We start from the raw sequence: 27,893 nt of genomic DNA, 5'->3' as shown, positions 1-27,893 counted from the left end.
TGGCGTCATGGCAGTTAGGCCAGGTCCCTAAGAAGCCAGGGAGGCTGAGGCAACTCAATACAGTCTGACTTTGGCAGGAGGCCAAGCCTGGTCTTTGGCTGACATATAACTAGAGAAGGCACATAAGTCCCGGCTGGTGAAGGGACTGAGGGCCATCTCTGGGATGGGAGGAGGGCAAACGCTCCTGGTGACAGGGCCCAGCCTCCAGCACCACCAGAACATCAGCCAGGCTCTCTCTCTCCCTACTTTGGGCTGCAACTCAAGGCAAAAAACGGGAGGGAGTCGCCTCAGGTAAAGGCGTGAGCAGAACTGCCAGATGGGCTTGCAGCAGGCGATAGCCAAGGAGGCCCGGACCACCCAGGGCAGAGCCTGCCAGGATGCTGCTGGGGGAGGGAAAGGAGACCTCAGCACAAGGGCTCTCAAAAGGGCAGGGTCACATTCTGCCCTTACTGCATTCAGAGTCTACTGCAGGGGCCTGAGGGACGGGCCAGGACGGCCATGCCAGGAAGCCCACAGCAGCCAGCCCCCAGCCGTCCTCGCTGCATCTTCCACCGTGAGTTCAGAAGCTCAAGCGAGACTGGATCCCGGGCTCAGGGCCCTGTCCTCGTCCCTTCTGTTCCACCAAACCTCTTGGGGGACCAGCAGCACCAGGAAGCCCAGGGAAGGAGAAGCCAGGGGGCTGGGGCTGCCCCAGAGACCCCATCACATTAAGGGAGAAAGACATGGACTCACCCCATCTGGGGGCCTGCAGGGCAAAGCTGGCCCAGTGGAGGGAGGGGGCTGGGCATAAAGGAGAGCAGACACTAGTCAAGCTTCCACTTCATGTAAACAAAGGGTGACCCCCCTGCCCGGCCACGACAGTCTTGTGGAGGCGTGTGATTGTCTTGAGATGCTGCAGACCCTCACATCTGGGATACAGGGTCCCTGAGGCCAGGATGGAGGCTGCTGGGGCAGGAGGCCACTAGGCGTCCGATGTGCAAATCGGTGCAGGGTTTGACCTGTGTCTCCACAGGACAGGATGGGGGCATCCACAGGTCCTGCCAACAGCTGGCCCGCAGCTCACAAAATCACACAATTGCTGGCCTTGGCAGGACTGGAACTTGTTTTACCTGCAGAGACAAGGGACACAGGCGAGGGAGGATGTAGGTAAAGTGCTCCCTGGGCTGGCCTCCAGCCCCTCTACTATGCACCACCCACACCGCAAATTTGGGTGGTTGGGTCACTGTCTGCCTCCCAAGCTGCTGAAACCAGGTCAGTAGGTCCTCAGAAGAGCAAAAGGAAAGATTCTCCCTGTCCTGACAGCCTCAGCAAGACCACCACTGGTTGGGGCATCAGGGATCTGCCATCTTCTGACCTCAGCGGGGCGATTCACCAGTTACTAATACCCTATGCTGCGTCACAGCTCACAAGCGCGACTGCAGTCACTATCAGTGACCTTCAGCGTGGCCCTGCAGCGAGGGGGCATCCTCGGCCCGACCTGACAGTGGGGGACAGGGGGGCAGTAGCCCCCAGAGCCGGGCAGCGCCTGCGCCGCTGCCTGCTCTGCCGAGCCCCATCTCAGCTCTTCCCTACAAAGTGTATGTGGCACGGGCGGCCCAAAGGAGGCTCATGAGAGAAAGTCAAATTTCAAAGGAAGAAGTGAGACTGGACATGGGGGCGGGAAGTGGAGGAGAGGCGGCCTCAAGGAAGGCCTGGAGCATCGGGACCCGGTCCGATGGTCAGGACCTGGCCGGTCTGGCTCGGCAGGCAGGAGAGGGGACAGTGGTGTAGACGGCTCACAAGGACAGTGAGCTCTACCTCCCTATAGGCTTCAGGACCTCACACTCCTCTTTTCTGGAAGATTCTTCCCCTGGATGTCCACATGGTTCTCTGCTTCCCATCATTCAAGTCTCTGCTCAAATGCCCCTTTGTCAGAGAGGCCTTCCCTGATCACTCTTCAGGAGAAGGTCCTTGCCGTTCCTGTCCCCCTCCCGGTACATAAGAGCAGGGGCAAGCTCACTTTGTCCACTGCTACACCAGGAAGTTAGGACAGTGCCTGGCACAGAGCAGACACCGCACAGATAGACATGTGTCGAAAACAATGAACGATCAGGCAGCAGCAAGCTACGTAAGGGTTCACACCAATCTAATAACAAGAGCAACTGCAGTGGCATCAGTGGGTGGTGACCGGGTGACGTACGTGCCCTCACTCACCTAGATGGTGATGGAAGCCCCAGCCAGGCCCGAGAGACCAGCAGGGCAGGGGATTTTGACATCTGCCAACGAGACTAAGGACGCCTGCCTCTTCTCTGGAGCCCAGTGGGATCAGCTCCTCGAAGGATGCCCATTCAGCTCCCCTCTTCTGTGCCATGTGACCGAGACCTTGGCTGGTAACAGTGCTCAGGTTCATGGAATCAGAGCACGGCCTGAGAACACCAGCTGGGGTCTGACCTCAGGAGCGACACTGAGTTTTGGAACTCCATCTTGGCAAGACAGCTGCTGAGTAGGCTTACCCTGGAACTGAAGGCCCACAGGTCCCTTATGGAGCTCTGAACCCCAGCAGCACCTCCCCAGCCTTCCATCCCAGGCAGGGGCCCAGCCTTCCAGGAGAGAGATCTGAGACCTCCACCCCAGGGATGACACAGGCAAGTCTGAAGTTCCCAAATCCAGGAGCCAGCAAGCACAGCGCTAGGAGCCAGACCACACTGCCAGCCAGGGTGGCCCATCCACGCACCACTCAGGGGAACCTGGGAGAGTTCTGGCAAGGCAACTGTGGCTGCAGTCACCTCAGAGAACTCTGGGAACAGAAGCGTGGGCTCAGGGGCCCTCGGAAGGTGGTGACCCAGAGGCACTCTCCTCTTCCTCTGTACCGGGGTGGGGGGTGGGGGGCGGGGGGCGGGGAGTCAGTCATGTACTCAGGCCTCTGGCCCTTCCAAACAGCCTTTAAAGATGTAGGTAGCTGGTGTCAACCCTAACCTTCCAGAGATGGCCATAACACTCTGGCAGGCCCTGGGAGGCAGGAGAGCCCACCGCCCTTTTCTCACTCATGACCGTGGGCACAGGGCCTCGCCTCTCTGCACCTCTGGGGTCCCGTCTTGAAACAACGTCATCAGGCAGGGTGGCTGTGGGTTCTGGGTGAGAGCATTGAGCCCCGTGTCTACCCAGCACACGCCAGGCGCTCAGCCAAAGTCTGTGCCTTTCTTCCTCCTCTTACCACGCACGAGAGTGTGGGCCTTGTCCCAGGGATTTCCCCAGGGGGACCAGGAGGGGTTTCAGGACATCACCTGGAACCCCCTCCCCCAAACTGGCAGCCCCCAGTGGCAGAGACCTGTCACCTAATCTGCTGCTCTGAGGACCCCTGTGTGGAAAAACGCTCGGGGTGCTCGTTTAAAATGCAGATTCCTGAGCCCAGCCGAGCGGGACAGACTCCTCACTCTTTTGACAAGGCTCTCCAGTGACTGCTGGTCCCTGAGGTTGGATCTCTGCCCCAGAGTCCCGAGCTCCTGGATGGGCACAGGTGGCCGGCTCAGGAAAGGCGCCAATTGCAGGAGCAAGGACTTCGCTGAGAGAAAAACCAGAAGGAGAGGGTGCTTGGCTTCCACCAGTAGGGGGGGCTGTGAGCCTTCAAACCACCTGGCCGCCCACGGCTGGACTGCCAGACCCAAAGGAAGGGATTTCTGAAGGTTCTCCCAAGGGCCACACTTGGGTTTGCAAAAATTTGCATGCTATTTGACAACTATATACTTCTTATCAAGTAATTGTACAGGCTGTCAGCTCTTAGCTTTTCTATTTTTCTCTCTTTTACTCACCCTGTCATTGGCCTGGGTTCTCCCTTGACAAGAGGGCAGCAGGGACAGAAAGGACAGTCAGAATCAGAGCTCAAAGGGGCCTCTTGAACCCTCCCTGGATCAACCCCTCCTCTTCTCAACCAGGAAACAGCCCCGGGGAGGTGAAAGGATGTGTCCAAGGTGTAGGGAGCAAGGTACTGGGAGCTGAGATCCATCCGATGGCTGTTCTGATGATGCTCTGAACGGTCCCTGTAGGATTCACTGTAGGACAGGGATCCTTTCCCTGGATGGGGCCCTATGGGAATAGCTAAAGTGACTTCCTCCCAGATGACAGTTCCCAGTGTACTAGGATTGCTAGTTCCAACCTTGGGGACCCCCATGCTGCCAGGAACATGACCCTCTGGCACACAGAGTCCTGCTGATAAGCTTCTGCTGCCTGAGAGGAGGCACTAAACCAGTCAAATGTTTGGGAGGCTGGAGGCCACAAAAAGGGGCTTTGGGGAGGGGAGTCTCTGCTTCTTGCCCTGCCTTCGAGGGAAGAAAGCAGAAGGGAGAGGAAAGGTCTCTTAAGGGACTTGAATTCCAGGCCCTCAGGGCTGGATGCCCATCCAGGTACACAGAGGCTGTGCTGGACGAGGCCACGCTGTGTGTTTCCTTATGATGGAGCAGGAATAGGGTGACCTTGAGGGCCATCCCTCGTGCGTGCCGCTGCACTCTTGCACTTGCCCTTCTCTCTCTGTCTCTGACTCTCTCTCTCTGGGTGCCAGGCACTCAGGAGACAAGCTGGCACAGGGCACTGTCCCTGGCTGTTTGGCTGGCTCCTGGCACCCCATGCAAACACTCAGGGAGCAGCGGAAGTGTCAGTGACCTGTTCAAGTCATCCAAGCAGGGGAATCTGATGCTGAGACTCACTAAAGGAGGCAGGAAGGGATAAGACAATGGCCTTTTGTTTCTATGGAAACAGCACCTCAGGGTGAGGGGCTGAAGGAAGAGAAAGCTTCTACTTCACCTCCAGTCAGGACGTGGGAAAGAGCCCCTTTTGTGGTTGGGCTCGCCCCTCCCCCTCTCTTCCCTGCCAGGTGTTCACCATGGCAACCCTTCTTCCAAACAAGAGGTGCAGGGCAGCAGAAGCATCCGGAGCTGGGGGAGCCAGGGAGCCCAGGGGGAATGGGCCAGGCCCAGCTACCCCTCCCTGACAGGACACGGGCCCTGGCCTCGGTTTGTGTCCCGGCCCCACTATCACTTACTGTGCCCTGGGACCACTTAATTCACCTCCCTGAGCTTCCATCTGCCACCTCCGTGGTTCCTGTGAGGGCCAAGTGAGAGAGAGAGCACCTAGTGAAGGACCCGGCACACGGAGGCGCTCAGTAAATGCTTCCTGGCCAAGTGCAGCTATAGCCCTGGCACTGCTGCTGTGCCCAAATTCTCGGAGACTCCAGGCCTGTCCTAACTTTAAGAGGCACAGACTGAGTGCGTCAGGCTCTCTAGCAGGGCTGGGGCATCAGTGTTTGGGAAGACTTGCACTCCAGCCAATGTCAGGTCAAAGCTGGGGCCTTGAGGGACACAGGAATTCTGGAAGCACTCAGGCTGCCCAAGGTAAGTCCCTGCCATTACCTACCTGGCCAGCCAGGGAGCCCAGCCTCACCGCTGCAAAGCCCCACAGCCATGGAGGGAGAAACCCCAACATGGAAACCCCTTTGACTCAGCAATGCCGACATGAGAAAAGGTGCCAGCAGTGGCCCTGGCTGTCACCACCAGCCAGAAGAGGCCACTCTGGAGACTGTTCCAGAGAAAGAGATAAAGGCAGAGAGACAGCCAGAAAGATGCCGCCACCAGGAACAATCTCTCCCAGAAGTAAACAGCCTGGCAAATACCACTGATCAAATAAACACAGGGAGGAGCCACGTCAAACTACTTACAACAGAAACAAGGAAAAGTGGGTCCGGGCATTGGTGCGGTGTGTTTGACCAGGTCAGATCCTGACGGCAACGGATCCAGCAAGGAACAAGGTTTGCTGGAACAAGCCCTAGAGTCAGAGCCCTAGTCTCAGACTACTCCGTGCCCAGCACTGTTCTGAGCACTTCATATCCTCAGAACAGCTGGGCGAGGCAGGCATCACTTTCCCCTTTTAGAGAAGAGGAAACTGAAACTCCGGCCTGCAGTGGCTGGCCCCAGGCCACACGCAGGCAAAGGCCAGAGCAGGATGGGAATTGAGGACCACAGGGCCCAGAGCTGATGTGCTCTCCCTGCCGGGAGGCGGCCTTCTTGCAGAATCAGCAGTGCTCCTGGACCAGGGCCAGAGGCCTGAGGAGCCCTGGGCCCAGTGGGAGGGACTCACCTGAGACGTCGCCACTGGAGCCCTGGTTGGGCCTCTTCCCCGCCATAAACTCCGCTTCGGCCAAGGCCTCGGGGGAGGGGGCGCTGGCCGTGCTATTGGGCGCTGCGGGCCTCTTGGACCGCCGGCTGAAGAACCTGCTGCTGAAGCGCCTGCCCTCCTTGGCCGCGGTGGCCTCCCCATTGGCAGCTTCTCCCCTGCCATTTTGGGCAAGGGCGTCCTGGGGTCTGGGCTTCAGGTCCACACGCAGGTGGGAGAACACCCTGCCATCCCGACTCAGCTCTCCCGAGAGAATGGGCTCCACGGGGGGCAGCACCTGCTCCAGCGTGACCAGGTCGTGCAGGAAACTCTCCAGGCGCCGTGCTGACTCGCCGCCCTTGCTGCCCTCCTCCTGCCCCTCTGCATTGCGGCTGGCCTCCTGCTGCTGCCGGGCAGCCCAGCGCATCATCTCCCCGGGTGGGTGGTGGCTGCCCGTCACCAGGGTGTACTTGGGGTTGATAAGCTTGCGAGCCACAGTGGAGGAGTAGTTGAGGCCCAGCCTGCCAGCGCCTCCTGCCAGGCCCAGCTGCTGGTACAAGTCCACCTCCTCGGAGATGGCGTACAGCTCCCGGAACTCCACGTCGAAGGGCTCCACGTTCTGCCCTGTCAGGAGGAGGAGAAGGTTCCTGTCCACATGGGAGGCACTCCAGGTGAATCTGGGAACATGGGGACAGAAAAGCAACATACATGTGCCCGGGCCTGCAGCCTTGCCCTGCCAGCCGCCCCTCGGTGAGCCCATCTCAAACCCCGCTGCCCAGCCCGACCTGCTCCACCACTGAGGCTGGATGCCTTGCTGCCTTCGTGCTGGGGTGCTCTCCCTCCACAGACCCAAATCCTCCCTTGGTCCAGGTCTTGGCCTCAAATGCAGAAAGCAGGCAGTGGGTGTAGGGCAAGGGCAAGAGAAGTCAGGTCTGGATTCAAACCTGCTTTCTGCCCTGCGTGCCTTGTCAAATGGGGCTTGTAAGGCATACCGTCACAGAGTTGCTGTGAGGCTCGAAGTCCAATAACAAATATAAAAGGTTTCGCTCAGTACCTGGCACAAACGTACATTTAATAAGGAGTACCTACAGCTGCCACTACTGTTAATACTATTCCATTCCCTAATAGTTCTCCTCTGAATTTTTAGAGCACCTAGCATCTGCAAAACCCCATACTTCAACCACACAAGAGGACTGACGCCATTTATTAATTGTGTCATGTGCCCGGGTCTCTTCCAGCCTCAAAAGGCAACCAGCCGTTGTGGACCATGCAAGGCAGGCAGTGCTTAATGCTCAACAAAAGTTGACCCTCTTTCTTGAATAATCCATTAGCCAGAAAGTTTGAGGGAAGGGACTGGCCAGGAGGCTATTCTTTGCTATCAGAATAGACAAGAGCTCTTAAACTCATGACTGTGGAGGCTCTAGTCCAGCATCTTTCTGAACATGAACACTTGTGACCATGAACAAAGGCCTCCCGGGCCCTTCTCTGACCTGGCCCAACTCACCTGTAGGATCCAGTGGCTACTTTATCACCGTCTACCATTAGGAACTTGGATGACAGGGTCCCCTTGATCTTCCCCATGGGCATGTAAAAGCCAACACCTGTCACAGAGCGGACACGGATGTTCTGTTGAGAAGAGGAGAAGGGCACTGTCACTCAGGTTGGGGCCCTAGAGGCTCTAAGCTGAGTCTCTGCATGGGTGGAGGATGAATCCTCTTGTCCACGGGACCCTGACTCTGCTTCCTACGGCCTGAGGAAGTCAGCAAATCTGGCCTTGGGCTCAGACGGGCCCAGGGGGGCCCCAGTCTGCTCTCAAAGCTCTTCAGAAGAGAAACACAGCCCTGCCTTCAACCCTGACAGTGACTCTGAGGGCTGAGCGCCCGGGACTAGGCTGGAGCTGCCTCCTTGGCCTCAGCAGCCTTGGGATAAAATGTAAGCCAGTCGTGCAGTGAGGGTTAGCAGTTCATGAGGCAAGGTTTTAGACAGAAGGAAAGGGGTTGAGAGGGCTGTTCACCGGGGCCCCTGAACTGGGGAGCAGGCAGAGGGAGGGGCAGAGGCAGTCTCCATCCCACTTCCTTCCCCCCTCCCACCCCCAGTGTCAGTGATACAACTTACCCGAATACGGAAGTCAGCGAGCTCCAGGCCCTGACACATCTCCAGGAAATACTTCACGCCCGCCTCGTCCAGGATGATGTACACTGGCACGCGGCGCTTGGAGGCAGCATCCACAATGTCTTGGAAGATCTCACCATCAGTGAAGAGGTCCATGACCACAGCAATGACCTGGACAGGGAAGGGCACTAGTGAGGCACGTGGTGACTACACACATACAGAGTCACACTGCGGCCCACAGAGGACCAGCTGGGCTGGGGTAAGTGCTGGCCAAGAGTCAAAAATGCCATCTGCACCACTCCTGGGTTTTGCACATCCCCACCCACCTCTGAGCACATGTGAGCAGGAGATGGGCTCCCTGCTCTGGGAAATGAAGATGGTGCAGAGGGTGTAGGCCATGCTGCTTGTACTTCATCCTTGGCAAATTCCCACCACCCACCCTGGGGATTTTCCAGCAGCTCTTCAGAAGCCACGTCAGTGGAGATCTAGGAGGCTGAGGAAAGTTGGTTCTGGTGCCTTCGGGAAATAAGCAGGTTCAAGGAGCTGCAGTCACTGAGAGGCATGAAATGGACCATTTCCACAAGCTGCAGATCTGCTCAGATACCACTTTCTTTGCAGACCTGGGTGCTTTGATCTCCCTGCAGCTGTGCAAAGCCCTGTGCTTCCCTGAGCACAGATTCGGGCAGAGCTCCAGTTAGCTCGGGCTCCCTTGGCCTCCAGGTGTCCAGACCATCCCACTTCATCCTCAAATCAAGGTCCCTGCCAGGACCCTTGATTTCCAAAAGCCAGCCTTGATTATCCATCCTGGAAGGCGAGGCCTTCCGCAGCCTGAGGCGGATTTGCCTTTCTGACCTCAGCCTCCTCCACTTTCCTACACAAACCTTCTGCTCCAGAGGCAGGGTGTTCTTGTTGGCCCCAAGCACTGTGCCCATGATGCAGAGGAAAGTATGTGCTTTGGGGTCAGAGAGATCCGATTATAACCACTTTCTATTTATGTAACCTTAGGCAAATCCCTTAACTTTGATGAGCCTCTGTTTCCTCATCTGCAAAGTGGGAATACTCTGTACTTGATACATTTGGCATCAGGATTAGAAATAACATCTGTAAGCATCAACAATGCCTGATATGTAGGTAAGTCTTCAATAAATGGTAACCATTGTATGGTCGAAGGAGTCTGCTTGTCGTTGTAACTGAAAGCCCGAACGCTGAAGCCAGGCAGACCAGGCCTGGTTCACTAACTCCACTGCTGACTCATCAGTGCCCCAGCTTCCTTGGCAGCAAAATCGAGCTCATAGTAGCACCTGTCTCAAAGGGTTGTTGAGAAGGCTTAGAGAAGCAAACTGTGAAAGCGTTTAGCAGAGTGCAGGCACATGTTAAGCTCAATAAGTGTATCCTCCATCACCATCATCATCACCACAATCACCATCACCTTCACGTGTGCTCTGCCGTTATCTCTGCCTCTAAAGACCACCCCCCAACACCATTTACACAATATCACATAAGGCCCTTCTTACCTCCTACATCTAATACCCAATCATTCATACAAGTAACATTTACAAAGCCCCACAGGCAGAGGGAGGATCTAAGGACAAACAAACTACAGTCCCTAACTTCAAGGGGTTAATCCAGTTGGAATCATAAGACATTCGCACAAAATAATAAGACATAAGGTAAAATGAGACAAGTGCCTTAAGAGATGCACAAATGATGTGTGATGTGAGTTCTAAGGAGGGGTGGTAGGAAGAGAAGGAGGGACTTAGGGAGGGGGAGGGTTGAAAGATTACTTTCAGCCAGGGGAGAACAGGAAAGGTTTCACCGAGGAAGCTGAAACCTGAAGAATGGGCAGCCTTGGGTGCCATAAGAAACGAGCAGGGAATAAAACCAAGCAGGGAAGTGGGCAAGGCTGCCATGCATGGGTATGCAGGTTGTGCACTGCACACAGGCACTGGGCTGATGGGGGTGAGTGGGAGCTGTGCCTGCCTGAGGAAGAGATGCCTTTTCCTAATCTGCGCACAGGCGCCACGTGGGCTACCAGGGGCCTAGGAGGTGAATATTTCAGGCAAAGAAAACAGCACAAGCAAAGGCACTGAGGACAGGCATGACTGACAGAAACAGAGGAGATGCAAATAAAATACTGAATGAAGAAAGAGAAATAACTACAGATATATTTACTTTTTAAGAAATTCTTACTATTTAAGAAATGGTAAAAAGACTAGGAATATTTACACATTGATGACTTTAAAAATGAAATTGACATGGATAAGTCATTAAAAGTGAATTAAACATATCAACTATAGTTCAGTTTTTTAAAAAGTAAATTAAATACAATACGGCATAATCAAATAAGGTTATCCTAAAAATGAAAGGATTATTCAACATCAGAAACATATCAATTTATAACATTTATAGTGCCAAAGAGGGAAAATCATATATTATCTTAATAAGTTTTTATAAAGTATTTGATAACACTATTTGTGATTAAAACTCTCAAAAAACTAGGAATAGATGGGACCTTCCTTAATGTCATAAAGCCTATTTACTAAAAACCCTCATGAAACATACATACTTAAAGTTGCATTCCCTTTAAGTCTTAAGCAAGTCAAGAATATTCACTTATCACCACTGCTGTTCAACAAAGTATTGGCGGTCCTGACCAATGCAACATGACAAGAAAAAGAAATGAGACAGAAGGATTAGAAGAGACAAAACTACCAGTATTTAAGGATGATATTTAAAGAAAAAAAACAGCAGAATACAGAGAAAAACTATTAGAAGTAATAGGAGAATTTGGCAAGATTGCCAGATACAAGAAAAACTTACAAAAACCAATAGCATTTTTCTACTACAGCAATAACCAATTAAAAAAAAGAAAAGAAGGTCCATTCAAAATTGCAACTTAAGCACATAGTATTTAGGAATTAATACCTTTATGGAGAAATTTAGAAAACTCTATTAAAGGACAGTTACAAATATTTGAATAAATGAAAAGATAAATTGTGTTCATGGATAACATGATTTAATGTTTTAAAAATCCAGTTCTCTTCATATTAATAAAATCCCATGCAACTCCAATGAATGGTCAGTAAAATTTTTTGAGGAGTTCAAATATTTCTAAGATGTGAGGAAGAATGAAGATTCAAATAACTAAGTCAATTTTGAAAAAGAAAAGCTAAAAGGGGACACTTGTCCTACTAGACAGTAAGACATACTGCAGAGCCAAATTAATAAGAATTGCGATACTGAGATAGGAAGGAACTGACAAATAGACCATGGGACAGAATAGAGGACCCAGAAATATATAGGTACCTACACACATACATAAAACTTTAACTTAAAGTCTTAACTTTAAGGCAGAATCACAACTCAGTGGAGAAAGGATGCTGTTTAGTAGATGCTATTGGGACAACTGGCATACTAAATGCAGAAAAATAAAATGGATCCCTACCTCACACCATATATAAAGGTGAATTTCAGGTAGGCTGTATATACCTAAATGCAGAAGATACAACTAATAAAGGAATTCATGAAATATAGGAAAATATCTTCATGGCATAGGTAAGATGGGATTTCTTAAGATTCCAAAAGCATGAATCATAAGACAAATAAAATTTTAAAACAGGCATTTGGCAAATTAGGGATTTTCTGTTCAAAGAAAGATGTCAACAGACAAAGATAACTGACAGGGGGAAGATATCTGCAATGTCTACAACCAAAAGGAACTAATAATACACAAGAGATGCCTGCACATCAGCAAGAAAAAGACAGAAAACTAATTAGAATAATGGGCAAAGGATATGAATAGGCAATTCCTAGAGGAGATACCTGAATGGCTAATAAGTATGTAAAGAGAAGCAGACCTCATTAGTAAGCAGAAAGATTCAAATTAAAGCAAAGAGACAGTAATAATAACTGCACATGAAGTGTAACCTTTAAAAATTATGTAAAAAATTTAAAATAAATTTTAAAAAAGCAAAGAGATAAGAGAGATACCACTTTACAACTATAACATGAACTAAAAACTAGAAAGTTGGATAGTCCTAAATGTTGGCGTGTGAGGAAAGGGGAACCCTCATTCACTGAGGGTGGGAGGGAACACTGGTACAGCTATTTCTTAGGGCAAGGGGCAGAGCTTCGTGGATTTAAGGTTGTGCATGCCTGGAAGCCAGCAACGCTACTCTTGGCTACACACCCGGGGAACCTCTTGGATCTTTGCACAGGTCTATAAGGGGGCAGGAACAAAGACATTCACTGTAGCTTTCTTCGGGATAGCAAGGAGTTGGCAGCAACCTGGATGTCCATCTCTAGAAGAATGGATGTGGAGAATGTGAGGGATGCTCCGGACAGAGTGCTCTGCAGCAGACAGAAGCAATGAACGAGTTCCATGTGCAGAACCTGGGTAGTTCTTTTTAAGATGAACGTTAGAGATAGAGATCTATAGCCTAATACCATTTATGTAAATAAAAACACACTACATAAAATAACCCTGCATGTTTTTCAAGGATACGGACATGTCCAAGGACATACACTGAATATAGGAGGGTGGCTGCCTATGGAAGGAGAAAGGGACGGGAGGGAAGGAGAGAGTAAAATAAGAGGGGCCTTCCCTGGATTGACGATGGCAGTGGACCATGAACTGAGGCTCACAATCAGCTCTGCACTTGAGGTCCAAAACAGACAAACAAACAAAAAACAATTGGCCTGGAACAGTTCAGGGTAGGTGTAGCGTAAGGACAACGGGGTGGAGCTGGACAACGGGGTGGGGCTGGATCACAGAGGGTTTTAACAATCCACTTTAGGCTTCATTCCAGCAGAACACAGCTCGCACCATCTCAGAGGCCTCCTGATAGCTCCCAACTGCTGCCTGAGGCCAGAGTCTACTGTTTGCTCATTTCCAGACTCTCCACAGTGTCCAGCTCAAAGCTGACTCTCAGTATGTTGCTGGGGAGGGCTTCACTGGCTCAGGAAAGCGCTTCTGGATTCACTCTTGCTTTTGTTTTGTAATTGAAAGCGCAGGGAGCCTGCTCGCCCTCACCCCCACCCGACAGAGGATGTGCTGTGAGAGCATCACAGACTAGAGGGAGAGATGTCCTCAGGGGCCCTGCTTTCGGGAGGCTTGGTCTGCGGTGCCCTGGTCAGAGCCAGCCATCTGTGTCACTACCAATTAAGCAGTGAAATATCTGTAGTAGGAAAAAATCAATTGCTCGCTGACTCCTGCAATCTCGTTGTGGAGGAGTGGTGATAATTACCCTCCGCTTTGGTCTCTGAGGCCCTGCTTGACATTAGGATCCACGGCATCAGGCCCAGGAAAAGCAGCTCCCCACTCCCTCCGCTCTGGTGTTTAATGTGCCCCGTGATCCTACGGGCCAAATCTAACTTCAAGGCTGCCAGTAGAAATGGAAAATCAGGTTTTATAAGAGAGACATCAAAGGCACAGAACCCGGGGAGCCGGATTTCGTCAGGAGGGAAAAGTCATCCCCTGGCCTCCCGGCAGGCTCCTTTACCTGGTTACCCACTGACGTGCGGCACCTGGGGAGAGAGGTTAATTTGAGGTGGCAGGAGTTTTTAGAAGCTGTCGCAGGCTCTGGCAAAGCAGTTCTGATGTTGTAACACTTCTCATCAGGTGTTTGGTTAGCTTACCATCTCCTCCTTTGATGTTCGGCCTCAGCGGTGGGGTGGGGCAACAGGGTGTGTTAGGGAACCTCTGAATTCCCCTCCATCTGTCACTTACCTTTAATTAAGCTGCCATCTTTTCAGATTCTCTTCCTGGACTCCTTAACTACCATTAGATTAACGAAATTAATGAAAAGGACTCCACCTTCCCCGTGCACACCGCAGCAACTCTACTCAAGACAGCCGGGGAGGGGCTTTCCTGGTGGCACAGTGGTTAAGAATCCACCTGCCAATGCAAGGGACACGGGTTCGTGCCCTGGCCCGGGAAGATCCCACATGCAGCGGAGCAACTAAGCGCGTGCACCACAACTACTGAGCCTGAGCTCTACAGCCCGCGAGCCACAACTACTGAGTCCGCATGCTGCAACTACTGAAGCCCGCGCGGCTAGAGCCCGTGCTCCGCTACAAGAGAAGCCAGGACATGAGAAGCCCACGCACTGCTACGAAGAGTAGCCCCCGCTCGCCGCAACTAGAGAAAGCCTGTGTGCAGCAACGAAGACCCAACACAGCCAAAAATAACTAAATAAGTAAATAAATTTATTAAAAAAAAAAAAAAGACAGCTGGGGACTGACACCCCTGGTGTGTTTGGATGACCCAGTCTGGATGGCCACCGCACTGCCAGTCTCCTCGGCACAGAGCTATGCTCACCAGCCTGCCCTGGAGGCCCTTCCAAAGCCAACGTCCTCTAGGTCATCCGGGCCAGAAGCCCGAGTCTGCTGGCCTCCTCCTCCTCCCCACGACCAAATCCAATCGGCCACCAACGCCAGCAGTTCCTCCTCTGTGTACCTTCTCTGGGTCAGCTCCATTCTGTTCCTACTGCACTGCTGCCCTTGCTCGGGCCCCCCTCATTTCTCACTGAACTTCTGGAATAGTTTCCTAACTAGTCTCTCCTCCATCTCTGTGCTCCAATTCCTTCTCCGTAGCAGTGACCCTGCCAAAACAACAGACTGATGAAGTGGTGGGTCCCACAGCCAAACTCCTTAACTTGGCATTGAAGGGCCTTATGATGGCCCCTTTCCTCCTCTCCAGCTTCATCTCGGACCATCTCACTTCTGCCCCTTGTTTTCAGCCGTGCAGGATGACCTGTAGTTACCCTAACTCAGGGTTTCTCCACTGTGGGACTTCCAGGGGTCCAGGGACAGTATTCCTTGCCGTGGGGGGCTGTCCTGTGCATCGCAGGGTGCTTAGCAGCATGCCAGTAGCGCCACCCCCACTGGTGACAACGAAAAATGTTTGTAGACATCGATAAATATCTCCTGGGGGCAAAACTGCATCAACTCCCCACCCCCTTTTGAGAACAACTGCACACACCAGGCAGTTTCCAGTTCTTCTGTTCCTACCCCTCCTGTACTCCTGTGAAACATCTACGCATCTTTCAAGACACAGGTAAGAATTTCCTGAACTTCTCCCCACCCAATATTGTTCACCACTCCCTGCTTCCTGCCCACGTTGTGTTCCGGGTACATAACAGAGGTCCTTGACATTTTATTGTAACATCTGCTGAATGGCTCTGTCCCTTACTGGGCTGTGGGCTCCCGGATGGCAGGGACCAGCTGACTTCTCTCAGAATCTCCACCCTCAGGGGACATCTCAACACGAAGTCAGTTCTCCATGTTTGTGGAATGAATGTCTACATGGAGGGTGTTTCACGTCTACTGTTTTATTTGCGGGCTGTGGACCTAGCTTTGTTGTTAACTCTTTTATTTCATTAATGACTAGACATTTTGGTGGAGGGACAGAAAAAAGAAAAAGAATGCTGCGCAAGATTCCAGGTTAGACCATCCTGCTGGAAGGCAGAGCTGAAGCTCTTCCTCAAGGGCACAGAGAAGGGAAAGGAAGTGGGCGCCTTTTGGGACTGCGGCCTGAGCGCCAGTCCCCGGTCTGGTCTTCCTCTGTTCCACCCACCCAAGGTCTTGAAGGGGCAGCCAACCCATTACTGAGGATAGTACTTTACGAAGGGGTCAAAGTCCACGCCAAGAACATCAGGCCAGGAAGCAGAGCTGCCACCAGCACATACAGCCAGCGCCTCTGTGCAGATTATGAAAGGGTACCCGTCCTCCCTGTGATGGAATGCAAGCCAGCAAGTGGAGCACGGGCTGCAAGTCAGCCCTACAAAGCCCCTGGGCCAGGCTCCAGTGCAGGCACAGGCTGCATCTCTGCACTCGGTGCCTACGCTGAAGGACATTCCAGATGGGCAGAACCTCAGAGCTGGGAGGAAATGTATCAGCTAGAGCCCAGCCCCAAGGTTAAGTTACCCAGCTGGGTCTTAGCAGAGGTGGGATTAAATAAAGCCCAGGCTTCTGACCCCAGTCCAGAGCTGTCACCCCCAGTGGTGTGGTCGTGGGAGGCTCTGGGGACATCTACTCTGGCTAGGACCTGAGGTCACTTCTGGTCACACAAAACCAGGATACATCCATAGAGCCGGACGATACCACCCTCTCGGTCACTGGTTTCCCCAGCTCTGCTGACGAGGAGCTTAGGCACCGGGGTGGGCGTGGCTGCTGCTGACAAAGACCCCCCCACCCCCCCCCACACACACCCCCCCCCCCCCCGTCTCGCTCAGCGCCACTGTGGGGAAAAGGCAAGAGGCCCCAGGCCAGGCACGCTCCTTGCAGGTATGTGCTGGAGATGGTCACTTTTTCCTGGGGAGGGAGTAAGGGAGGGAGGGGAACCCACATGGGCAGCTCCACTCCCCACTTGCCCACTGATTACCCATGTAAGCCTGGGGCCTGACTTTTACCTCCCATGCCTGCCCTGCCTGCCTCCCAGGGCCGTTGGGGGTTTCAGATGAGATCATGCCCACGAAATCCCATGAAAAAGCTGTGCGGTTTTGAGGGGTTATCCCCAAACCAGGTGAATGGGGCCAAACGCCCCCACCTCCAGCCCTAAGGTGCCTTGGGGTAGGAAGGGCAGCACCTGGGCAAACTGGTCAGCTGCTGCCTCCCAGAAGGCCCATCTGTCTGGCAGCCCAGGGGAGCCAGTTCTGGGCAGGCCAGCCAGCACCCGGCTCACACATCCCCAGCTGTGGACCGCCTTCTCTGATTTCCCCAGCAAGCGATCTAGGTCTCCAGGGCAGTGGCTGTCAAACTCGAGCCTGTAGAGGATCAGCCGTGCGGGGCGGGGTGGGGCGGGGTGTGCCCGCTGAACGTGCGGGTGCTAGGGCCCCATCCTCAGAGAGTCTGACTCAGCGGCCCCTGGAAACGCGTTTTAACAACACCCTCCCCCTCAGGTGATCTGAATGCAGGTGGTGGAAGGATCACACTTTGAGTGACGGCCAGTGTTCGGAAGAGAATCTACTCTCTGGAAGCAGAAAGTCTCACTGGTTGTGGGGCCTTGAGTGAGTAATTTCATCTAAGTCTCCATTTCCTCATTTTCAAATGGGGAGGTGGTCCCTTCAGGGTTGTTCTGAGTTTTAAATGAGATAATGCAGCAGCACAAGGAACACAGTGCCTGGCCTGCTGTGAGCTGTGGGTCCACGTCGGCACCCCCTTCTCTCCTCTGATGGAACCCAGAACAAAGGGGCCTCACTTCGGAGGCAGCTCCCAGGGAGACAGCAGCACAGAGCTGCCCACCAGCCCCAGATGTCAAGGTAGAGATGTTTTCCTTTGCCTGGTACCATGTCCAGCAGGTCCAGAACATGGTGATTAACGCCAAGGCAACACTACACTTCCAGGAAGGTCAAAACTTGAACCGAGGGGAAGGGCAGCTCAATCAAGGGAAGAGTAAGTAAGTCTGTACAATGCACTGTCCCTCGAGCGACGCTGGGCATCAGTGCCTGCACGCCGAGCACGGAACGCACCACTAGGAAAACTGCGGCCCTGGGAATTCTCTGGTGGTCCAGTGGTTAGGACTCTGAGCTTTCACTGCCGAGGGCCTGGGTTCAACCCCTGGCTGGGGCCATGAGGCGCGGCCAAAAGAAAAAAGAAAGAAAGAAAGGAAAGAAAACTGCAGCCTGAGTGGAGAGCACCTCCAGGTGGGCTCGGGACCCAGTTGGCACGGCTGCCACTGAGCATGGAGAGGTGCTGCTGGAGGATGGAGACAACTCGCCCGGCACACGTCAAAGGCTTTCTTTTGTCATCAAGGCTGCAACAGGCCCCATCCAATTTCTCCCCCGGTGGGATGTGAACAACTGGACAAGAAAACGTTACCTTAAGCTTCCTGTCTGTGCTTCCTGGGGTGAGAGAGGAGAGGAAAGCCCAGGAGAGGAGGCCTGCATGACTGCCCGGGGAACACCCACGGACGCTGCCTGGCCCTGCCCCACCTGCCTTGCAGCCTCCTACCTCTGGGACACCAGAGTCATTTAGCTGAATCCCCAAAGTCCAGGAGCATCCTGCAGTGGGTGAAGCACAGACTTTGGAGTCGGGGGTTCCACAGGGGTGGGGAGACCACGGGTGTTACTTGACCCCTGGGAACTCTGCCTGTAAAGTGAGGCTGACTCATGGTTCTTGTGAGGATGCGGAGACACAGTGACGCCTGGAGAGCATCTGGCGCTGTGCTTCCTCTCCACAGTGCCTGGCACACGGTGGGAGGGTGGGGGTGGGGCTCAGCGTCAGCATGATGGGAGATTAGGGGTCGGTCCCCTGCTCTTGGCAGGTGGAACCAATAGCCCAACCCTAAGCATGCCGTTTCCCTGCCCAAACCCTCGGCCTGAGTTCAGCCTGGCCAAAGACCCTCCGTGTGCTTCCAACCCACTCCCTCCCTTGACGATAAACTCCTCTGCGTTCTCCAAACACACCCAGCAACTCCCACCCTGGTGGCTTAACTCACACTGTCACCACCTTCTCCCTGTGGTGATGGGAACATCCCTTCCCTGTTGAGGTCCTTGCTTCACCCTCCCCCAGGCTGTCCCAGGTTCATTCTCGTCCTGGGTCCCCAGCCCCCAGGGCAGTGTGTACCCTTCCCAGAAGGCACACCTGCTCAGGCCTGTGTCTCTCTGAGCACATGGTGGAGGGGGGGCGCGCAGAGACCTGTCATGCCACCCTGCACAGGGCCTGACACGCAGTGAATGTCTAAAGAGTACCTCCGCAGTAGGGGGCTTCTCTCGGGGGGCTGAGGAAGCAGTCTGGACCAGAGCCCTGGCCCACCGAGAGGACAGAAGCCAAGACCATTGGGGTCTTGTGCTCTGCCTCGAGGCCGGGCTGCCCCCAGCCCACTGGCCGGGCACCTGCGCTTTGTCAGCTGAGGCTTCCCAGCTGTCTGAGGCCATGTTACACTGTTTCAGGCTCACTAATTAGACATCATTAACCACCAGGCTCCCTCCTGCACTGGCAGCCACTGGAGCCCAGCTCTGCCAGCCAGGCCACCTCCCCTCCCAGGCCCCGTGGCCTCTGTGCCAGCTCTGTTCCCGCCTCTGCTGTGCACCACCGGGGCTCACCCCCTGTCCACCCCTCATCCTTATGAGGCACTCTTGACACCCATTCCCCAAACTAGGTGGATGAAGGGGTGATACAAAGGACACTCGGGCCGGCTCTCCAGAGAACAGACTGTACCCATGTGAGCAAGGTCAACTAATTCAGCCGTGAAGAACCATATGTGATCTGCCAGGCAGTAAGAAGAGCAATTCTTTTTAAGATCCTAGGCCAGCTTTTCCCTGCCCCACGGCATGCTTCTGGGATGACTTCCCCTGCACTAAGTTGGTGTTAATTAGTGAAAATTATCTAATGCAAGCTCATTTTAACATTAGCTTAAAGCTAAACATAATTAAGAAGATAAATCAGCTGCTAAGAAAAAAAAACCCAACGAGGAAACACACATGATTCTTAGGATAAGCTGCTGCTTTGGGCTACTGGCCTGGAGCTCCGAGCACCACACACTACGTGGGCAGAGTACGGCAGGGCTCGAGAAGTACCTTCGAGGTATTTCTTGATGGATCAATCAGCGCAAGACAACTGGAGTTGGCAGCTTGCCCGGGAGGTTCTGCGAAGCGGCAAGGATAACTTACTGGCCACAGCCAGGTGATGCTGCCTGGGAGGGCTTCTCCAGAGAGGCAAGTGGAGGGTGCAGGGAGCGGGGCGCTGGGAATAGCGTGAATCTGTGCACTCCGAGGCCTCCGGCCTTGCACACCCTGGCCCTCTGCCCGCCCTCCCTTCCATACCGGCTGCTTCAGCCGTCAATTCCCAGGAGGCCTCTGCGCCCCTGGAGCTCAGTGGGATTCAGACTCCATCTCAAGTTCCCATCCAGCTCCACTATTTACCAGCCCTGTGACCTCACCATCTGTAAAATGGAAAGTTGCTGGATTGTTGTGAAAGTTAAATGAAATAATATATTTTAAAAGGGCTAGCACGGTCTGGTATTTAAGTACTCAACAGTTAATAGCTATTGCCCCGCTCCCTCCAACCTGTTCTGCAGTTTATTTTCTTTTTCAGCGTCCACATTTTATTCACCTGTATATTTCTGGAACGTGGCACATGTGAAACATGGTGAGTAAATGAGCAGAAGTGGGGAATCTCCAAGCAGTCTGGGAACCCTTCCGGGAGGGGGAGTTAAGAACACTCACAGTTGGTCCTCAAGGACCCACAAAAAGGAAAGAAGCCCTGGTCCCTGTCCCTGACCCTGCCTCCTGCCGACTCACTGCTAGAGAGCACAACAGAAAGAGCATTTATCTGGAGCCTCCCACATGCCCCACCGGTGCTATGAGAGGCCCAACAGGGTGACCACCGTACAAGCTGGGCTGGGATGAGCCAACAGATTACTAGAAACTCAGGCCAGAGAGACCACTAATTAGAAAAGCCATAGGCTCTTTTCCTGGGCTAAGATTCTGGGATCATTAGCAAGTCTACAGACTCCACAAATTCAGAGAAGGAAAAGAAAACGGGGGAAAGGCAGCGGCCCCAGCTAAGGCCGACCAGTCATGCATGGCCCCTGGGGTAGGAGGTGTGGTGGGAGGGAGTGGGAGGGGCAGGGATCACTAGAGTGACTCAACCTGGGAGGGGGTGTGGTCAGGACAGTGTCAGGAGCAGAGGCAGGCGGTCAGCCAGGACCCAGCCCTGCTCGTTGGTCCTCTGCCCTGCTCCTCTCTCCCAGAAGACTGGAGGCCTGCCCCAGAACAGGCTCTGCCCTGTACATTGTGAGGAAAAGGAGGCGGACCTGACCACCAGCCAAGGTGAAGCAGTGAGGCAGCATCCTGGGGGCGCACCTGGACAGATGGGGCGGCGTGGGCGTGGGGTTGCCGGCAGGTCTCCCATTAAGGTCTCAGTTTGTCAGTGAGGGCCCACGTCCCAGAGGGCCAGAAAGTGGCCAGCAAGAGGACACTGGTCGGGGGACTAAGATCCCACAAGCCATGTGGCATGGCCAAACCAAATACGTCCCTGGAAACTACCTATATCCAGCTTCCTGGTGACACCAGTGCCACCAGGCAGAAAGAATCCTCTCCTCTCCCTCTCCCACCAAAGTAGTCCTGTACTTGTTTGTTTCCAGAACTAGTTGGTGAGCTTCCCAGAACCTGGCTGGCAACAAATATACTTTGCTTCTGGAATTTCAGATGGAAGCGGTGGCCACAGGGGCAATCCCCAAAAGTAACTGCATGTGTAGCAGAAGGACACAAGCCTTGAATTCAGACCTGGGTGGAGTCCCAGCTTGCCTCTTATGAGATCTACGGCCTTGTGCTTTCCCTGAGCCTCTGGGAAAACCTAATTTCCCTTGCAAGGTGCTAAGGATTGAGTTAATTAAAGGAAATAACATGCAGAGCACCTATCTTTCAACAATGTTAGCCCCTCGTAATATAAATCCCTTTTATCTGCATCTATTAGTCATCTTTTTCAAAATGCTGTCTCATATAGTCTTGCACTGGAGTCTCAGAGCAATCTTGTGAAAGTAAGCAAGAAGACAAGAATGATCCCCATTTTACAGATGCAGAGATGGAGGCCTAGCAAGGTCAAATGATTTGCCCAAGGTCACCTGGTAGAGGAGGAAAGACAGAGCAAGAATGAAGACACCCAGCTCCCGGCTGCCAACTGTGTACTCCTTCCCCTGCAGTGACCTGGCCTCCTGAGACCACTGCCCAGCAAACCTGGCTAAGCTACCATGAGACCAAGAAGTCATGAAGAATGCACCCCTTTACTGAGGCCCCATCTTCTACTTTTGAACTCCCCGGGAAACACCCATCCTCAGAGTTTCAGGGACCTAAATTGTCAGATTTCAGAGGAACCAAGCCTCAGCCTCCCTCTTCTCCAAAGACAGAAACACAGCCTGTCCCCCACCTCAACCCACCCCACCCCCGTGTCCCCATGCCCCAGCGCCTACTTGTGCAAGCTATCGTCCTGAGGAGTCCTTCTAGACTGCCCTTCTGAATGACTCTGCAGGGGACGCCCTCAGGGACCCCTGATTCAGGGACCGGGGAGCCTCTGTGCCTTCCTGTCTAATCTCGGCCCGTGGCAGATCCTAGAGAAAACCCTTGGCTGAGTACTCAGTTACCACAGCCCTGCAGACGAGAGCCACCCTGGCAGATGAGAGCCGCCCTGACAGACGGTCACATCAGATCAAGGCAGTTGAGAAGTGCGGGGGGGGGCGGGGGGGGTGGGGGGGAGGGGAGGGCAGCTGGAGCTGCTCCTCTCACCCAGAGGAGGAAACAGGAAGTGCACCTGCACAGGGCCTCCAACCTGAAGAGGAGAAGCAAGCCCTGACCGTCCTAACTCTGATCTCCTGGCAGGCAGCCCCGCATCGAGTCCTGGGAGGAAGCTCAGCCGCACTTCCCTCCCGGCTCTGAGAGGGGACAGCGACGGCAGCACCTTTCCAGGACAACTGATGTTTGTACGATACTTTCTTGGTATCCTCTGCTTTCATACAGTTTCTTCCTGATTTTTCAAAACCATCCAGAAATCTAGGTAATGCCCTCCAATTTTGCAGGTCAGGAGTCCCAGGGAGGCAAGTGATTTACCCCAAAGGAACACAGTTTGTAAGTAGCCAGGTCAGGACAGAAATCAAGACCTTTCAACTTCAGAGCCTATTCTCTGTCCTTGACGTGAAGCTGGGTCTCCATTGCCCAGAAACCCCAGTTCCCAGGATCAGTGACTGAGCGTAAAAGACAGAGACTCAGAATCCAACAGCCACAGAGCCAAGGGCTTGGCAGGGATGCTGGGACAGGCCGAGGCAAGATCCTGGAAGGACTGTGAAGTGCTCAGTCCCTGGAACTGCAGCTGCATCATTATCCGCCAGCCTCAAGGGGGCAAGGACTCTGGAACCGCCCCGCGCCTTGGAAATAACCGCCCATGAGGAATGGTCACTCAGGGAGGGAAGAAGAGTTAGGCGAGGGAGACAGTGTGTTGGACCCACAGGTCACGGGCTGCCCTGAGAGGCCTTTTCTTGCTCTGCACAGCGAATCAGGCTTTTCAAAGGCAGCTCAGGAGCTCTAGATAAAGCCTCAGACGTGGAACGGTAGGAGAACGGGGAAAGGTATTAGGCGAGAAGCAGGACCAGCTCTCCAACAAGGCTGCGAGGCGGCTGACGGATGTACCCGCAGACTCAAGGTTTCACAAACCAGCCATACTTAGTATATACATATATGTCAACTGTTTCTTTTGTTTCTTCTCTCTCTCTTTTTTCTTTTTGAATCTGCTTCATGTCAATATCCCAGTGCCCAGCATGGTGCCTGGTCCAGGCACCTGGTCCAGAGAAGGTGCTGCGTGCTATCTGCTGGATGTATCTGAATGAGGGAAGAGCCAATTGAGGTTAGCAGGGCGAGACAGTGGCAAAGGCTGCCACCCGAAAGCTGAGCCTCCTGGTGAAGTGAACTGGAGCCTCTGAGACTTTGCCACATCCCCTGGGCATGTGTACCCAGCCGTTCACCCCCATCACCTGCCCAGACCTCTAACCAAGGCTGCTAACCTGGCCAACCACGTCTCCTGCCTGGAACCTTTCCCCAAAGCCCTCTGCACCCCCCTCCTCCCAATTTAGAGCATTCTTCTCTCTGCTGCCAGGTGGCTTGGAACAATGGGGATTAAAGGGGTCCCTCCGTAATGTGCAGTTCAACTGGGGACTCTCCAGACACTTGCTTCCCTAGACGGATGGAGAGGGGCGGGTGGCCAATAGGAGGCAGTTTCCAATCAATTAAACAAACATCATTGGTTGCCCGTGCCGCTAGGGCCCTACAAAGATGACGGACAGGTGTAGGAGGGAGTCTTAGCTCCTTCAAAGCTGCTAGTCCCCGAGGATAAAATGGGCTCTCCTAAGTCGAGCTGTGTGCCAGGCACACATGTGGCACAAACAAGGAGCCACGTCTGAGAACAAAAAGTCACTTTTGGATTGAAAATTTGATAAACAGCCAAAGAAGGGTTAGCCTCTGAGCCAGACCCTGAAGGAAAGGGACACACCATTGACAGGCAGAGATGGGGTAGGGCTGGGCCTGCTACCCATGCCCCTCTGTCCCCCACCAACCAGGTGGGCCTGTTCCTCTCACTGCCACGGGAATAAAGAGCAGCAGCTCCCAGGTAATCAAAGCTTCCTAGCCCAGCAGCCACCCTCTCCTGGGTTGTGTTTATATCTACACGGAGTCATTGGTAGTTCTGACCAGGGACCTGGGGAAGCTGTGTCCTCTCCTTGTCCTTGGTCTGAAGACAAATCATTAGACCCTTCTGGACCTCAGGGGCCTCCCCTCTGCCTGACACGGTTTTTGAGGGCCAAAGGAAATGCTGGGGGAGGCACTGTGGTAAGCAGTGAGGAGCTGGGTAGTTGGTATCCTCGAGTGTGGGGCTCAGGAATGCAGGGGCCAAGGGTCAGTCTTCAAGGTGGGTGGCCAGTAGGTTTTCCTCTGCTCCTGGAGCACAGGCAATACTCTCTAAACCTACTCAGTAGACTCAAAAATGGATGCCGCTGGTCAGAAGGGAGCTGGGGCGCAAAGATGGGTGGATGCTTGGTGCAATTCCACCCTTCTTGCTGCATTCAGACACGCTTGTAAGACAGGCCCTCAGCATCAAAGGTCCTTCCCTAACCCGGTTCAGGGGCTGGGTCAGTGCCCCTCCTGCCACGCCCTCTGTTAAGCACCCATCATTCTGTATTAAAATGATGGTTTATTAGACTATTAGGCCATTTAAGAGCAGAGGTGTGTTTTATATGTCTGTTTTCTACTGAAGTGCTTAGCACATAGTAAAACTCGAAATATTTGTCCAATGACCAAATGCACTATTCTTCCAAATCGCAGTTATTTGGTCCTCTCACTCTGCCCTTGTAAATGAGAACCAGCCGTTTCCTTGTCTACACAGGTTCTTGATTTAAGTCCAGTCCCCTCTGCCCCCGCCCTGCAGTTACAGTGGTCACAGCAGCCCAAGCGGCAGCAACCTCCCCTGGTTCCTCTCTGCCAGCGTGGGAGAGGCCACGGACTCACTTCTGGGTCCCTGAAGGCACTTTTCCGCCTGTACTTTAAGCAAAGTATATCGAAAATCTCTCTCTCCTGAGTCTCTTAAGGAGAAACTGCCCATTCCAGTTTCCTTCTCTCTCTCCTTTCAACTCTGCAATTTACGTTCCTTGGAAAGCCCTCCCAGATTAGGCATATCCAGCCTCAAAAACTGCTTTCCTTCCAGCACATCCCCCAGCATTTGAATTAACTCTTGGAGGGCAAAGGCCACCTTATATCCTCCTATCGCTAGTGCCCGGCACACGGTAGGCACCTAGGAAATAATTACTGGTTTAATACGTATGCATTGGATCAGTTCACAGTTGTTAAAGTTTCTGTTGTTAAATATTTAAAGAGTTAAGAACACTCCACTACATAGGAGATTCCTGACATCCCATATGGGACTAGAAGTTCTAGTGGGCAGGGCCCTGTCTCCCCCTTGTAACAGGGGTTCACAACCTGCAGTCCAGGTTGTGACCAGGCTAGTTCCATTCCAGCTCCTTGGTTTAGTCAACCGACAGCACGGCAGTTAAGGAGAAGGACTTTGGTGTTTGAACCCTGGCTCAGCAAGTGACTTAACTGTTCTGAATCCAAACGTAAGGAAAATACCCATCTTACTCCGTAGTTGTGAAAAGCAAAAGAAAAAATGCGGGTAAATCATTAGCACAGTGGCTGGCACATATTAAGGATGCATAAATCAAGGCTTGTTAGTATTACAGCGCGAGCCCTGACCCCTGACCCCAGCTGCACCCTGCTGCACAGTATTGTGACCCAGTCCTTTCTCCTCCTCTGTCCAAACTTGTCTTTCTCTTTTGCAGAATGCAATATACAAAGGACGCTCAGGTAGACAAGCTGGAATTCTTTAGAGAGGGAGGGTGGAAACATGGACAGGGAAAAGTTAACCCTTCCTTCTGGCAGCCAATCTAGCCAACTACCTGCATTGCGCCTTCCAGGAAGAGGAGGCCCACCACCGGTCTTTCTAGGCTCGTTCAGCCTCCAGGGATAAAAGGGCTCCAACCACAGTTACTGAGTTGAATCAGAACGGTGAACCCAAGCCACGCCTGCTGTATATTTTGAACTGGGCACCGAAGGCTGCTGATGTTTCTTAACAAATCTCAATGTAGGGGAACCAGACTTAGCAAATACAAATACAGAATGTCCCCATTAACTTTGAATTTCACAGAAACAGTGAATGACTTTTTAGCATCAGTATGTCCCAATGCAATATTTGGGTCATACTGAATAATACTAAATTTTTTCTTGTTGTTTATCTGGAATTCAAACTTAACTGGACATCTTATATTTTATCTGGAAGCCCTACCCAGGTACCCCTACCCAAGGGCACAGAGTAAATCTTCCCCCTGCCCTACGAACCACTGGCCCCACCAGTATTAGAATACCAGCCACTCTGGAAACATCACCTCCTTTCAATCCCCAGGTAGAGTAGACGCCGTAAGTGGGAGCTTCTTCTTGACCTGCTAAGTCCAGGGACCTGCCTTGTCAAAGCACCCAGCACAGAGTCAGGTACGTAGTAGGTGATCAAAATACATCCCTTAATTCATCCTAGACTGCATGAGCTCTAGCACTGGGCCCAGAGCCGGAGTGAATTTCAGGGGCCAGGGGCCAGGCCAGCCTTGACTCTGGGGGACCGTCTAAGAGCAGCGTGGCTTGGGGTGGGAGGCCACACCACACTTCCTGGGGTTGCCTGAGGATCAAATCAGAAAATGGCCAGGGATATGTTTTGTAAATCCCTGAGCAGCACATAGGTTATTATCAAGACCTTTGAGTGGCCCATTTTACCAAAGGACTCCACAGCCCACACTCTTCCCTAGGGAGAGAAACCAGACAGGGAAGCAGAAGCACAGAGCAGAGGAAAGCCAGCGCCTCTGGACACTGTAATGGTGACAAGCAACTGTCCCAACACCTTGTAATTTGCCAAACACGTTCACATCCATGCTCTCCAGAGGACTGACCAGCCCCACGTCGGAAGGGAGGGCTCTGGCCCCATTTTCCAGAGGGTGGAAAGGGCGGCCAGGCCCAGGCCTTGCCTCGGAGGTGGCGCCTGGTCCAAGGGGCCAGGCGTGGGGGGCGGGGGGCCGTGGCCTACCTTCTGGGCCTGTTGGATCATCTGCCGGACCACTTGCTTCAGGTGGGGCGCCTTCTCCTCCTTAGGAGGGTGAGTGAAGAGGGTGACGCGGCTCACGCCGCGGTAGAAGGCTGCTTCGGTCCAGCCCAGCTCCAGCGGAGGCACCTCGGTGTCGGAGCAGTCGGGCCAGTAGGCCAGGGAATCGCCGGACTCGGCCGCGGCCTGCGTCGGGGTCTCGGCCTCGGCCTTGCTCTTGCCCCGGCCGGCGGCGGCGGCGGCGACTTCGTAGGGGCTCCAGGTGGCGCCGAGGGCCTGACGCTCCTGGCTGGAGAGGAAGTCCCGCAGCTGCTCCTCCTTGACCCGCTCGCGGTAGGCCTGCTCGCCGCCGCCCAGCAGCGCCTCGAGGGCGGCCCGCCGCCGCTCGCAGTAGTAGAAGGCTGCCTGCGCCGCGGTCACCCTCTCGTTCACGTGCGCCTCGTCCAGGCAGCCGAGCTGGGACTCGGCCATGGCGCCCCGGCCCCGGCCCCGGCCCGGGTCCAACCGCCGCACCTGGAGCCGCCGAGGGGCGGGGCGCCCCA

At 53.6% G+C, this 27,893-nt stretch overlaps 1 protein-coding gene across 4 annotated transcripts; it reads right to left on the bottom strand.

Annotated features, from left to right (window-relative positions):
* Positions 1-807: 807 nt before the first annotated feature.
* On the bottom strand, positions 808-27,893 carry FAM83F (family with sequence similarity 83 member F). 4 transcript variants are annotated; one of them, XM_067698161.1, is made up of 5 exons: positions 27,337-27,891; positions 8,236-8,403; positions 7,625-7,746; positions 6,106-6,767; positions 808-1,109 (listed from the first exon to the last, which is right to left on the bottom strand). In XM_067698161.1, the coding sequence occupies exons 1-5, from the start codon at positions 27,820-27,822 to the stop codon at positions 1,060-1,062; spliced, it is 1,488 nt and encodes a 495-aa protein (XP_067554262.1). In that variant the 5' UTR covers positions 27,823-27,891; the 3' UTR covers positions 808-1,059. The 4 variants fall into 4 exon arrangements, 3 of the variants coding, with proteins under 3 accessions (XP_067554262.1, XP_067554261.1, XP_067554263.1); XM_067698160.1 differs by having other exon boundaries at positions 6,106-6,797; positions 27,337-27,890; XR_010932638.1 differs by lacking the exon at positions 7,625-7,746 and having other exon boundaries at positions 6,106-6,797; positions 27,337-27,893.

Source organism: Pseudorca crassidens, chromosome 11, assembly GCF_039906515.1.
Source record: "Pseudorca crassidens isolate mPseCra1 chromosome 11, mPseCra1.hap1, whole genome shotgun sequence".
In the NCBI taxonomy this organism is placed as follows: domain Eukaryota; kingdom Metazoa; phylum Chordata; class Mammalia; order Artiodactyla; family Delphinidae; genus Pseudorca; species Pseudorca crassidens.
The sequence above is the reverse complement of the archived record's forward strand: the minus strand, read 5'-3'. Positions and strand labels throughout refer to the sequence as shown.